The sequence below is a fragment of the Malaclemys terrapin genome, chromosome 4 (assembly GCF_027887155.1).
Source record: "Malaclemys terrapin pileata isolate rMalTer1 chromosome 4, rMalTer1.hap1, whole genome shotgun sequence".
NCBI lineage: Eukaryota > Metazoa > Chordata > Testudines > Emydidae > Malaclemys > Malaclemys terrapin.
Genome location: NC_071508.1, coordinates 123,021,698 through 123,036,002, shown reverse-complemented (window position 1 = coordinate 123,036,002; position 14,305 = coordinate 123,021,698). Strand labels below are relative to the sequence as shown.

Sequence of the window (14,305 nt, the reverse complement as noted above, 5' to 3'; positions counted from 1 at the left end):
TATGACTAAATCAAACCAATGGAATAAAATAATAACAGGAAAGAGAACAGGAAGTGCCAGGGGCCACAATGATTAAACACAATTTTTCATGTAAACAGTACAGTATGGGTACTTTTTCCACTTGTGTGTTAATCAGCAGTGTCACTGGGCCAGGCTTCTCCCCACCTCCAAAATATATGTTGCCATGCCCATTGTCTTGCAAGGAGGCTTACTTTCTTAATAGAAGCCATCAAATAAGGAGAAAAACAATTTTAACTCAGTCCTTGCTTTCAGGTTTCTGCTCCACCTCTCTCAGGGCCCTCTGGCAGGTTCTCAGTTCTGAGCAGCCTCAGGGCTGTCTCCCTGAGCACCAACCCCCACTTTGTTCCAGGGGACCTACCAGGAGTTAGCTGTATTCCAGTGTGGCTCTCCCTCCCCAGGCACAGCCTGTGTCAATCAATCCCTCCTCTTCCTGCCCACTACCAACCCTTTATAAGTACTGAGTTGGCTCAGCCCTCTTTAACTGGCTACACTGAACTCACCTGCTTGGTCCAAGGGAGCTGGGCCTAGTCTATCCTCAGGGACTAACTGCTTTGTGACGCCCAGTAAGAATCAAAGAAAATTAAGCGTTGGTGAGAGTGTTAGAAAATTAGTGTCAGTACTTTAGGACTTGTTCTTGCACATGAAGTAGCTTCAGTTACGTGAAGAGTCTCCTTGACTTCAGTGAGTGTCCTCACATAAGTCAAGTTTCTCACATGTGTAAATGTTTGCAGGGTCAAGACATTTAAAAAGATAACTATCAGAATCCCCGGTATAGATCTCTCCCATATATGCCAATGTAAGTGAATGTAGTTGCATGGATGTATTTGATAGCAGAATTTGACCCTAAATCTGCATTTCAATCCCAGGTTGAAAACTTTAACCATATGATAGTGTTGTTGATGATGTACAAAACAAAGAGCAGCTCAGTACCTAGGCAAGGATTTTGCATCCTAAATTAGGGGTACATAACACTTCATGCACATCCGGTGGGATTTTCCAAAGCACTCAGAGAGATATAAATACAGGTCCCATTGGAAATTTAATGAGACTTGTGCTTCTAAATTCCTTAGGCACTTTTGAAAATCCCATCATAGTGCAATATACTAGCAGAATATATTAGCACAGGATGGTCAAATTTCAAAGTGATGCAGAGTTCTTCTTCCTTTTAACACACGCGCACACACACACACACACACACACACACACACACACACACACACACACTGCATTGATGGATTAATGTTGGTAAGCTTTGTGGCAGAATTCTGTTTTAACAAAGAAATGGAATGGAGAATGATTGTTTGGAAAACAACAGGATGCATGATATTCTAAGCAAAAGAGGTGGCATGGAAAAAGGTACAAAGGCCAAGGTGGGTGAGGCATACCAAAGCTGCATTGCTGATGGTAACAATATTGGTGAGAAATGAGAGCTGAGATACAGGCCAGCATAGAATTGTGCAGAGCACTGAGAATGAGGGCGAGAAGCTAGATTGTGAGAGCATGTCTGATTCAAAGACAACGGGAGTGACGTGATCGAGTGGTGAGACGGGAAAATGATTTTAACAGCGGCACAGACTGGAAAGAGTGGGATAAGATGAGATGCAGGAAGGCCAGAGAGAAAAAACTCAGGAAATTCTCAGATATGGTTCCCACAAAAATCTGCACTCATCTGTGTAAAGACACATTACAGTAACAGGTCAACTAACCTGTTTGGCCAAACTAAGAAGCGACTACTAATATTGAGGAGGAGGGCATTCAGAGCTGTGAGTAGGAGATAACTCTTCCCTGTTCACTCCATATGGACACACATCTTTTCCCTTTGAGTGGAGCATTAGATGGCAACTCTGAGTTCAAACTTTGAGTCTTGTGCTTAATTGTTCCTCACTTGAGTTTTTCCTATAGTAAGGGAGCACGTGGCTCCAAGTAATTATGATCTTCATTTCTGTGTTTGATTTCACAGCCTATCCAATCTTTCACATGCCACTAATGAAGCTAGTAGTTGGAAATCCATCTCTATTCAAAGTGAAGACAAATGATTACTGGGATGACACTGATAGTTACACGATGGAATTCTCTGTTACTAACAATTTTTACAAACAAGTAAGAGCAGACAAGTAGTGAGTAACATACTGGCTCCTACAATAGTATCTTTCATTTTTTATTTAGCAGAATTATGATAAAGGGGGGCAGAGCAGATGATTATACATTGAGAAAATTTACACTTATGTAAAAAGAACAGGAGTACTTGTGGCACCTTAGAGGCTAACAAATTTATTAGTCTCTAAGGTGCCACAAGTACTCCTGTTCTTTTTGCGGTTACAGACTAACACGGCTGCTACTCTGAAACCTACACTTATGTAGTGACTGGGTCATGTAGAATATCTTTGTTAAAGGACTTTGCTATGAAACATTTTCAACATTTGATCAACATTTTGTGAATATCTATTGCCTGTTGACCCTCAGTCCTTGTGTAAAGTTCTCATACATGTCACTGCGAGTTCCACCTATGGAATGAGTATGGCTCAAGAATCTATCTATCTAGTATATATAATGTAAAATTACTTCCAAGGGCCATATTCCTTTTCACTTGTTTCTGTTCTCCCTCACATCTCTACCCTGTAATTTGTTATGCATTCATATTATTCATTATCAATGCAGTTTATTTTCTAACTTCCTCAGGGCAGAGACCTTGTTATTCTAGTTGTCTGCATGTGGGTCTACATGAGCATATTGCCTATGAGGTGTAAAAAATTAATGGAGATCAGAATGTAGGCTTTGGAGCTGATTAATATTAGTGTGAATGCCCCATGGGGAAGTGACACTGCCATGCCAGAACATGGAAATCTTAGATTAATGATGGGAGAGTTACCCACCAGGTTTCACCTTGACAGTCTCTTTTTTTCCTTTCAGTGTGTTTGGTGTTGGGGTAAAGTCAATGTTTGTCAGGTAATATGGAGCAACTCAGGGAAAAATTACCCCTTTGTAAAGTTTTTCTTTTTATTCTTTCACATACACCCCCTTCCATTGCTGTGGGCTCTTTCACAAGCATGACACAAGCACATAAAAATAAAATCAGCACTAGTGAAATAATGACTTGTCTACACAAGTTCATATGCTATATGTACCCACATTAATTCTGTTAATCAGAACATCCCCTCTTATCATGTCATAATCCTTAATTCACCCCCTTCCCCAAAGTATCCTGGTTTTAAAAAAAAATGGCCTTTACGTTATGACCAGAAAATTAACAAGTGTGGGCTGTGGTAGATTAAGTGGAAGAGTGAATTCCTGAGTCAAGGACACCTCACAGAGCATGTCCTGCCATCCCCTCCCCCACCCTTCCCATCTAAAACAGGTAGGTTGAGTACCCTGCTGATCACAACCATAGTCCTATTACATGTAGAGAGAGGCAGCTGTTGTGGTAATTAAGCATATAAATTTATCACAATTGTGAGCTCAACTTTGAGAAGTGAGTGCAAGTTCATAAACGGTCACAATAAGCTATACAAATATTGATGGGAAAGGTGCAGAAGGGAGACAGACTGAATTAGTCCAAACAAAAAGGCCTACTGATCTAAGTCAGGGACTTTATTAAGATCATGCTTGGTATCCAAGAGAAGTGTGGGACCAGAAATCAATGAACCAAAATCGATGTGTCGGAAATTAGTCCTATTGGACAAAATAATGAAGAGATGGGCTATTTCACCTATCATCCCTTTTGGGGTTCTTCAAAAAAATAAGATTTGGGGAGGGAATTCAGATGGATGGAAGTGAACACAATAATTGCTGACTGCATAATTGTAACTGTAATTGCACAATTTCCTGGTGCAACTACTGGAGGAACCAACCAGGGCCGTTCTCCTCTTGACCTGCTGCTTACAAACGGAAGAATTGGTAAGAGAAGTAGAAGCAGGTGGCAACCTGGGCATCAGTGACCATGAGATGGTTGAGTTCAGGATCCTCACAAAAGGAAGAAAGGAGAGTAGCAAAATACAGACCTGGACTTCTAAAAAGCAGACTTTGACTCCCTTAGGGAACTGATGGGCAGGATCCCCTGGGAGGCTAATATGAGGGAGAAAGGAGTCCAGGAAAGCTGGCTGTATTTTAAAGAAGCCTTATTGAGGTCGCAAGAACAAACCATCCCGATGTGCAGAAAGAAAAGCAAATATGGCAGGCGACCAGCTTGGTTTAACAGTGAAATCTTCGGTGAGCTTAAACACAAGAAGAAAGCTTACAAGAAGTGGAAACTTAGACAGATGACTATGGAGGAATATAAAACTATTGGTCGAGCATTCAGGGGTGTAATCAGGAAGGCCAAAACACAATTGGAGTTGCAGCTAGCAAGGAATGTGAAGGATAACAAGAAGGGTTTCTATAGGTATGTTAGCAACAAGAAAAAGGTCAGAGAAAGTGTGGGACCCTTAATGAATGGGGGAGGCAACCTAGTGACAGATGATGTGGAAAAAGCTGAAGTACTAAATGATATTTTTGCCTCGGTCTTTACAGACAAGGTCAGCTACCAGACTGCTGCACTGGGCAATACAGTATGGGGAGGAGGTGAGCAGCCCTCAGTGGTGAAAGAACGGGTTAAGGACTATTTAGAATAGCTGGATATGCACAAGTCTATGGGTCCAGATCTAATCCATCTGAGGGTGCTGAGGGAATTGGCTGTTGTGATTGCAGAGCCATTGGCCATTATCTTTGAAAACTCGTGGTCATCAGGGAGGTCCTGGATGATTCGAAAAAGGAAAATATAGTGCCCATCTTTAAAAAAGGGAAGAACAGGGGAACTACAGACCGGTCAACCTCACCTCAGTCCCTGGAAAAATCATGGAGCAGGTCCTCAAGGAAACCATTTTAAAGCACTTGGTGGAGAGGAAGGTGATCAGGAAAGTCAACATGGATTTACCAAGGGCAAGTCATGCCTGACCAACCTGATAGCCAGTTATCTCATCCTAGAATGCACTGTAGATATGGGGAAGGCAGTGGACGTGATATATCTTGACTTTAACAAAGCTTTTGATACCGTCTCCCACAGTATTCTTGCCAGCAAGTTAAGAGTATGGATTGGATGAATGGACTAAGAGGGGAATAGAAAGGTGGCTAGATTGTCGGGCTCAATGGGCAGTGATCAACAGCTTGATGTCTAATTGGCAGCCAGTATCAAGCGGAGCACCCCGGGGGTCATTCCTTGGGCAGTTTTATTCAACATCTTTATTAATGATCTGGATGATGGGATGGATTGCACTCTCAGCAAGTTCACAAATGACACTAAGCTGGTGGGAGAGGTAGATACACTGGAGGGTAGGATAGGGTCCATAGTAACCTAGACAAATTGGAGGATTGGGCCAAAAGAAATCTGATGAGGTTCAACAAGGACAAGTGCAGAGTCCTGCACTTAGGATGGAAGAATCCCATGCACTGCTACAGGCTGGGGAGTGACTGGCTAAGCAGAAGTTCTGCAGAAAAGGACCTGGGGATTACAGTGGATGAGAAGCTGGATATGAGTCAGCAGTGTGCCCTTGTTTCCAAAAAGGCTAACGGCATATTGGGCTGCATTAGTAGGAGCATTGCCAGCAGATCAAGGGAAGTGATTATTCCCCTCTATTTGGCACTGGTGAGGCCACATCTGGAGCATTGCGTCTTTTCTTCTGTTTAATAAGAATTTGATTTAGCCAATTGGGGCTATATATTTTGCAACTTTGCTATAAGCTTGTGATAAGAAAGGCAGTTAAAAGCAATAGCCTACCTTGTCCCAGGCTGGAACAAGTATGCCATGTTTCCAAGTGGCTGAAAAGATTGTTTCTTCAGCAGTGTGACTGCAAGTGAGATTCTACACCAGGGACAGAAGCTGCATTTTCCATCTTGACTGTTATTTTCTCTTCCCTCTTGTGTGTGTTTTGTCATGTTTTGTCTCCTAGGAAAGGGGTTTGGACTTTAACAACAGCTCCAGCCCATCAAAACTAAGTTCTTCTTTTCTCCAAAAGGACAATTATTACCATCTTTAATTCCATCTAAGAGTCTGTCAGACAAGGGTGGTAGGGGTGGGGTTCCTTCTAAAGATTCTCCCCCACTAAAGAGAAAGGGAACAAGAGATGTTGTTAAAAGGAAACCTTCATTTAATACTTTACATTTCAAATGCTTTAACTATTTTCCCTTCTGTTTCTGTATTTTTAATAAAAGGTTAAAAAAGATTTGTAATGTGTTTGCCCTGGTACTAAGCAGGCTGAGGTCTCTGTATACCAAATCCCGAACCTTGTTTAAAACTGTTTAATGTTGAACGGTGAGTGGGTCATGTTAACAACTTTGACTTTTTGGCCCCATATATTCCATCTAAATTAATGCAAAAGTCTCCAGATAAATGGTGGCAAGTCATATAGGTTAAAATTTTCTCCTTTAACTCCACCCAGCCAACCAATCAGAATAAATTATGAAGCACTGCTGTGTCTAATGGTACAGACCATTCCTGAAGAAGACTGTATGAGCTATAGGCCATTTCTAGATTTATTTGCTATTTTCATTGTAATGGTATATTGTATATGTTTTGGATGTACTCATTTATTTTTACCATATGAACTTCCACAGGGTAAATCTTCAATAGCTGTCATTCTCACAAAAGCATCACTTGTTTGTGGTGTGTCAACAATTGTGCTAACACTGAAGAGTGGCTGTTCGTACAGTAAATCAATGCACTACATTTCTCCGGTTTCAATCTCTGCCCAGAGTTGGCTGCATGGGGACCCAAAAGACCCATATGGTTTCAAACTCTTAAAACAGTTGCCGGTAAGAAAGCTAAATAGTCAGCAAATCTATATCCAAAGAGAGTAATGTTCAGCCTCCCATTTTGTGCATCCACGTTTGTAGGAGACACTGATTTCACAAGAAAAAGTGGAAGCATGCTTATTTGCACACAAAAGTTGAGGAAGTGAATACATACACTGGTGTCAACATAATTTTGTAGATGATTTAGTTGTGCACAAAAATGTGTGTGTAAAATTAGAGGCCAGGGCTTGAAAGTTAGATCAAAAATTATTATATTTTGTTACAAATATGCTATCAGTATTTAGTATGTTTAGGCTAAGTAAATCAAAATGTTTGTAGAGTCCAAGGCCAGAAGGGACCACTGTGATCATCAAGTCTCACCTCCTGTATAACAGGCCATAGAATGCCTCCAAAATAATTACTGTTGAATTAGGGCATATATTTTTATAAAACATCCACATTTTATTTAAAAATTGCCAGTGATGAAGAATTCACCATGACCCTTGGTAAGATGTTCCAATAGTTAATTATTCTCACTTCAAAAACTTTTACACCTTATTTCCAGTCTGAATTTGTCTAGCTCCAATGTTGAGCCATTGAATCATGTTATACCTTCAGTCTGCTAGACTGAAGAGCCCATTTTCAAATATTTATTAACCATGTAGATACTTACAGACTGTGATCAAGTCATCCTTAACCTTCTCTTTGTTAAGCTAAATATATTGAACTCCTTGAATCTACCACTGTAAAGCATGTTTTCTAATCCCTTAATCATTCTCATGGCTCATCTCTGAACCCTCTCCAATTTATCAATGTCCCTCTTGAATTGTGGACACCAGAACTGGAGACAGTATTCCTGCCGGGGTCACACCAGTGCCAAATACAGAGGTAAAATAACCTCTTTACTCTTACTCGAGATTCCCATGTTTATGCATACCAGGACTGCATTAGCCTTTTTGACTACAGCATGTTTGGCTGATTATCTACCATGACCTCAATATATTTTCAGAGTCACTGCTTCCTAGGATAGAGTCCCCCATCTTGTATGTCCAACATTCATTGTTCCTAGATGTATACATTCACATTTAGCCATATTAAAACTCATATTTTTTGCTTGCACTCAGTTTGCCACATGATCCAGGGTTCTTTTTATCAGTGAACTCTCCTCTTCATTATTTACCACTCCCCCAATCTCTGTGTCATCTGAAAATTTTATCAGTGATGATTTTGTTTTCTTCCAGGTCATTGATAAAAATGTTAAATAGCATAGGGCCAAGAACTGATTTCCCCCACTAGAATCAGCCCCACTAGACGTCCATTTGATGATGGTTCCCCATTTATTGTTACATTTTGAGATCTATCAATCAGCCAACTTTTAATCCTTTTAATGTGTGCCTTGTTAATTTTATAACATTCTGTTCTTTTTAAACAAAGAATCACATGGTATCATCTCAAATGTTTTGCAGAAATCTAAGTATATTTCATCTACACAATTACCTGTATTAATTAAACTTGTAATCTCATTTTTTAAAAAAGGTATCAAATTAGTTTGAAAAGATCTGTTTTCCATAAACCCATGTTGACTGGCATTAATTATATTATCCTCCTTTAATTCTTTATCAGTGAAGTCCTGTATCAGCCACTCCATTATCTTGCCTGGGACTGATGTCAGACTGACAGGCTTATAATTCTCCAGGTCATCCCAATTTACCCTTTTTAAATATTGGCATAATGCTAGCTTTCTTCTGCCAATTCCCCAGTTTTCCAAAACTTATTGAAAATCAACATTTACCATCCAGGAAGTTCCCCCGCCAGGTCTTTTAAAACTCTTCAGTGCAAGTTGTCTGCTGATTTTAAAGTATCTAACTCTAATAGCTGCTGTCTAACATCTTCCTGAGATGCTAGTGGAATGGAAATAGTGTAATTGTTATCATCATCATCATATGATATGACAACATCATCTGCTTTTCCCCAAATACTGAACAGAAATATATATTGAATACTTCTGCCTTTTGTGCATTATTATTAATAATTGTATCATTTCCATCTAGTAATGGACTAATAGCATTGTTAGGTTTCTTTTTGTTCTTAAGAGTAAGTTTTTTTTATTAAAAAAACTAACTTTATTATTGTCTTTAACTCTGCTGGCCATAAATTTCTCCTTGTGTCCCTTGGCTTCCCTTATCAGTTTTTTACAATTCTTAGATTCTGATTTATATTTATTACTATTGACTTCTTTTTTTCTTCCATTTGTTATATATCAGCTGGGAGGAAGAATTTAATCGGAAAAAACAATGATAATTGAGAATTGTCTAAGATCTAATATATAATTGTTCTTAAACAATTCCCAATTATCATTGTTTTTTCTGATTAAATTCTTCCTCCCAGCTGATTTGGTTCATAATTATTTTCAGCTTTGTGAAACTGATCCTTTTTGAGCACAAAGTATTACTGATTTGGACTTTTTTTCTGTTGCATATTACAAATATGATCAAGTTATGATCACTTGTACCAAAGCTTCCATTAATTTTTAGTTCTGTAATCAATCCCTGTTTATTTGTCAAGATGAGGGCTAATATACAATTCCCCCATGTTGGATGCAACACTGTTTGAGTTAAGCAATTGTCATCTATAATATTTAGAAATTCCAAGGATGTTTTAGTACTGGCAGCATAAGACGTCCAGCATGTCACTCAAATTGAAGTTCCTCATGACCTCACAGCTTTTTTCCTGACACTTTGTAGATAGGCACTACAGGAGTAGGTCATCCTGTTCTGTAGTGTGATTTGGTGGTCTGAAGCAGACAACAAATAGTATCCTCTCTTGTGCATTATCATCTGTTAGGACATTGAGCTCTAAGCATTCAAGAGCATTTTTTTCCAAGTTGTCAGTGACTTCGAAACAGGTACTGCCATTTTTGGCATACAGAACCACTGCCCTCCCCTTTTGCCCACTCAATGTTTTCTAAATAGGTTATAATAATTGCTTTTAACATTCTAATCATAAAAATCCTCTCACTACATGTTAATTCGTGATTTCAAGGCTACTACTGTCCTCCAGAATATTTTGTGTTTTTCTCTCTCAAGATTCCTAAACCCCACAGTTACAGGAGCTCTGAAATTGGATTGGAAGCAGGGATGGGGGCAAGACAGAAAACCAAGTTACCGAGTTATGATATTATTAACTTGATCATTGAATACCTCTTTCTTAACATTGGTTATCTTAAACACATTGCCAATTCATATGATTGAATGGTTCATTTTCTAACATGGCTTTTTAATAATGTGAAATGTTCTAGATCAGACTTAATATTGGACAATTCTGTAATATCTTAATTGTATTTAAGACACAAAATATACAAAACTTTGCACATTGTTAGACCCATATTTCAAACATAGATGCCTAAATAAGACAACCAAATCCCCTACTAGGATTAGCATATAGACATGTCAAATGTGTATGCATGTGTGTCAATTTAAACATTCAAATATAGGATCTGAATGTTCCATTTAGATGCCCATGTTTGAAAATTGTGTCCACTTGGTTTATAATTCATTTTATTAAACATTATAATACATATATTTTAAGGAGATAGATACTTTTCCATTTGGGACAACAGTGGACATAGAAATGTGATAAAAAATAAATGAACAGGTCTGTTTTTCATCCTCTATGGTATTAATACCATATACATTTCTTCTGCCAGTTATTCTGACATTAAGAAATTCTTGTATCATCCTTTTGACTACATCTGAATGTGTATTTATTCCATATCCATTTCTCTTCTGTTGTATTATATACAGGTAAACTACAGGCCTCCATCGAAACTGGGAATAGCTGTTCCACTCACTGATAACTTTTATAATGCTGACCCCAGCAAACCTAGAATGAGAGATTATTTTGCTGGATCAAAAGTAAGTCTTCTGTAATCATTTCACTGCTGCTGAATGTTCTGGGATCATGCATGTTTTCTGAGGCTGTAAGCTAGCTAAGTTGAGGAGGTAAACACGCCACTGACAGCCCAGCCAGCAGGTGGCTGAAAACAATGGCGAAAACAACATGGAAAACCACGTCTCAGTTCTCGGCCCGTCCCTCAATACCCACTCCGGAGGCAGTGAGGCATTCAAACGACGAGAGGCTGCAAAGAATCTCAGATGCCAGGTCGCCAAAGGGAAACCGGACAACTCTCTCAGTATGCACTTATAACTGCAGAACACTGATGAAGGAGGAATCGATAAACCATCTCATGTAGGAAAAGACAAAAACAGCCTGCAATGTGCTGGGTGTTTGTGAAACACGATGAAAGAAGGAGATGGAGGTCAGCTGGAGGGATAGAAGCATGGTCATTCTAGGAAAAGGAGAAGGCACGGGGACAGTTGGAGGAGTCGGATTCATCATAAACAAGGAATGGTCTTCGAAAATTGTCTTATGCCATTTGACTCATCGCGTATCAGGGTGCTTTACCTCCGATTGAACCGAAATAGTACCCTCAAAATCATCCAGCTCTATGCTCCCACAAGTGCATGCGAAGATGATGATGTGGAAGGAGGAAACCCTTGTTCAGAGTTCTACATATACAATTGTGATGGGAGATTTTAACGCCAAGGTTGGAAGAGGGAGAGAGGGCGAAAAGTTCATAGGAAGGTGCGGTATCAGAGAACGAAATGCGTGAGGAGAACGACTAGCTATATTGACAGAGATGAGGAGAAAGTTCATTGGGAACACCTGGTTCCGAAAGGAGGCCAACAGAAGATGGACCTGGATTGCACCAAACGCAAAGACAAAAAATGAAATCGATTACTTTCTGATCGATAGACGATGCACGGTGCAGGATATTTCAATAGTGCCATCATTCAATATTGGTAGCGATCATTGCCTACTGAGAGCCAGACTCATGTTCACTGTGAAGGTGGAGAAAAAGGCGCTGTGTATGGCGAACAGAAGACACCAACCGGCAGCTTTCGACGAGGCAATCCTGAAGGAAAACATTTCTAGGGAAGATTGGAGCCTCCTGAATGACTGCGATGACGATTATGAGAACTTCAGTAAGAGACTGAAGAGACTCAGCTGAACGTGAAAGACCAAGAAGAGCTAGCGGAAGAATCTCAGAGAATACAAAGACTTTATTGGAGAAGAGGAGAAAAATGAAAAGAAATGGTAGCAACAGGCTCGAGTACTCCCTTCTCTGCAAGCTCATACGAATGAAGCCGAAGGAAGACTTCGAGAAATTTCTAACCAAAAAGCTCCTAAAGACTGCTGAAGATCGTAAAAGTCTCAAAAAATGCAAACAGGAATTGGCATTGTACAGGTCATCATTATCGGCGTTGAAGAACAGGGACGGAGAATCAGTAACTTATCGAACAGAGATGGAGGCAATCTGCAGGGATTTCTATACCCAGCTGTTTGCATCCTATATAGACATCCCAATGCCATCACTTCAAGAAACCGATGAACACATACTTCTGGTTCTCATTAGCGAAGTCCGTCATGCAGTCCATCAAATGACAGAGGGGAAGGCTCCAGGTAAGGAGGGTCTGACAGCAGAAGTGCTTAAGACAGGAGGTCAGGAACTTTGGAAAGCTCTCGCCCAAAGGTTCAGCCGCTACCTGGAAATCCAGATGATACCCTCCAGTTGGAAAGAGTCCAATACCATCTTGCTGCATAAGAAAGGCAATCGAGAAAATCTAAAGAACTATTGCCCGATCTGCCTGCTTTCGCATATCTATAAATTGTGCACTAAAATAATAATAAATCGACTGTCGCGAAACCTGGATGAACAGCAGCCTAGAGAGCAGGCTGGCTTTTGAAGGAATTATCACACGATCGACCACCTCTTCACTCTAAACCAACTACTAGAGCGTCGAAGGGAATATAAGCTCCCTTTATGCATTGCCTTCGTGGACAACGAGAAGGCATTCAACAACACATCCCCTAACACCGTCTTTGAAGCTCTTTCAGAACAAGGCATCAGCGCGAAATATATCACATTACTAAAGGAAGCAAACTCTGGCTGCAGCATGGACATATCGCTGTTTGATACTCCCCTCCAAATCCCCACCGAGAAAGGTGTGAAACAAGGAGATACAGTTTCACCAAAATGATTCACAGCCTGTCTTGAATCAGTTTTTCGACAAGCAGACTTGAAAGATGGGATTAATATCAACGGCGAGCGGCTAAACCATCTCAGGTTCACAGATGATATAGTGCTGATAACCGAAAATACAGCCCAGCTTGAGAGAATGCTTAAAGAACTGAATGTGAAAAGTAGTCAAGTTGGATTAAAAATGAATCGGTAGAAAACGAAATACATGAAATCAGATGTTCTGCCAAAAACCCAAATAACTCTTGGAGGAGAGCCAAATCCAAGAGGCTGATAAATACGTTTATCTGGGTCAGGAAGTCAACATGCGACATGATCAGAAAGGCGAACTGTCACACAGAAAAAAAGCTGGATGGTGTGCATTCAATGACATCAAGGACATCCTCCAAGGAAAGATCAGCAAAACAGCTCGTGTGAATCTTTTCAACTCGACCATGCTTCCAGCAATGTTATATGGCAGCAAAACATGGTCGCTGACAAAGATTGAAGAACATCAACTATCTGTCACACAGAGGGCAATGGAACGAACATTTTGGGGCATTTCACTCCGCGATCACATCCCCAATGAAATAATTAGGCAGCAGTCTGGAGTGCAAGACGTTGTTGTTGAAAGCAGGTTCAGCAAAATGCGATGGGCGGGACATATGGCCTAATTCAGCGACAACAGATGGCCCGCAGCTATATCCGAGTGGTATCCGCGAGAACAGAAACGGCCATGCGGTCGGCCTCCAAAGAGGTGGGATGATTTCCTAAAAAGGAGATATGGACAAGCATGGCAAAGGATGGCCAGAGCAAGAGAAGATTGGAAGACGTATTGTGATTGGCTCAGTTTCAACTGATGAAGGACCGACAGTCTACGCAGTATACTTTGACGGAAACGGCAGTGTACAACTGTGGATTCTGCAACAATAGAGAGGAAGGACAATGGAAACTGACTGGCACTAGAGCTGTTGGAGACTTTTTCAATGGAAAATGTCAATTCCTCAGAAATATCCATTTTGATTAAACTTTTTTTGGGAAGGTTTTTCAGATCCAGGATGGAAGTTCTGGTGAAAAATGAGGTGAGGGTGAATGGAGGAAGAGACCCATCCCAGAGTAGCCAGGTGGTTGCGGCACTCATGTAGGATGTGGTTCAAGTTCCTGCTCTGCCTGCTTTGGAACAGGGGCTTGAACATGGGATTCCCACATCCCATGTGAGTGCCCAACTAGTGGTCTATTGGATATTGTAGGGTGGGAGTGGGGGTCTCTCTCTCTCATTAACTTGAAGACAGGTCTGGTCAATTTCACAGCTTCTATTCAATGGTGAGCAGAAGTGAAACTGACAAGGATCATATTTATTTCAATAGCCACTACCAGACCTTCCAGCATTCCCAGCTTCACTGCAGTGGGGGATTCTAGGGGAATATATTTTGTTTTGGAAAC

General features: G+C 40.4%; 1 protein-coding gene across 1 annotated transcript in view; it reads left to right on the top strand.

Moving 5' to 3' along the window:
- The window catches only part of CATSPERB (cation channel sperm associated auxiliary subunit beta), an 81,454-nt gene that overhangs the window by 47,114 nt on the left and 20,035 nt on the right, over nt 1-14,305 (top strand). The window contains exons 19-21 of the mRNA XM_054026174.1: nt 1,982-2,121; nt 6,607-6,804; nt 10,587-10,697. Coding sequence (XP_053882149.1) covers nt 1,982-2,121; nt 6,607-6,804; nt 10,587-10,697 — 449 coding nt within the window. The remainder of the gene's footprint in view (nt 1-1,981; nt 2,122-6,606; nt 6,805-10,586; nt 10,698-14,305) is intronic.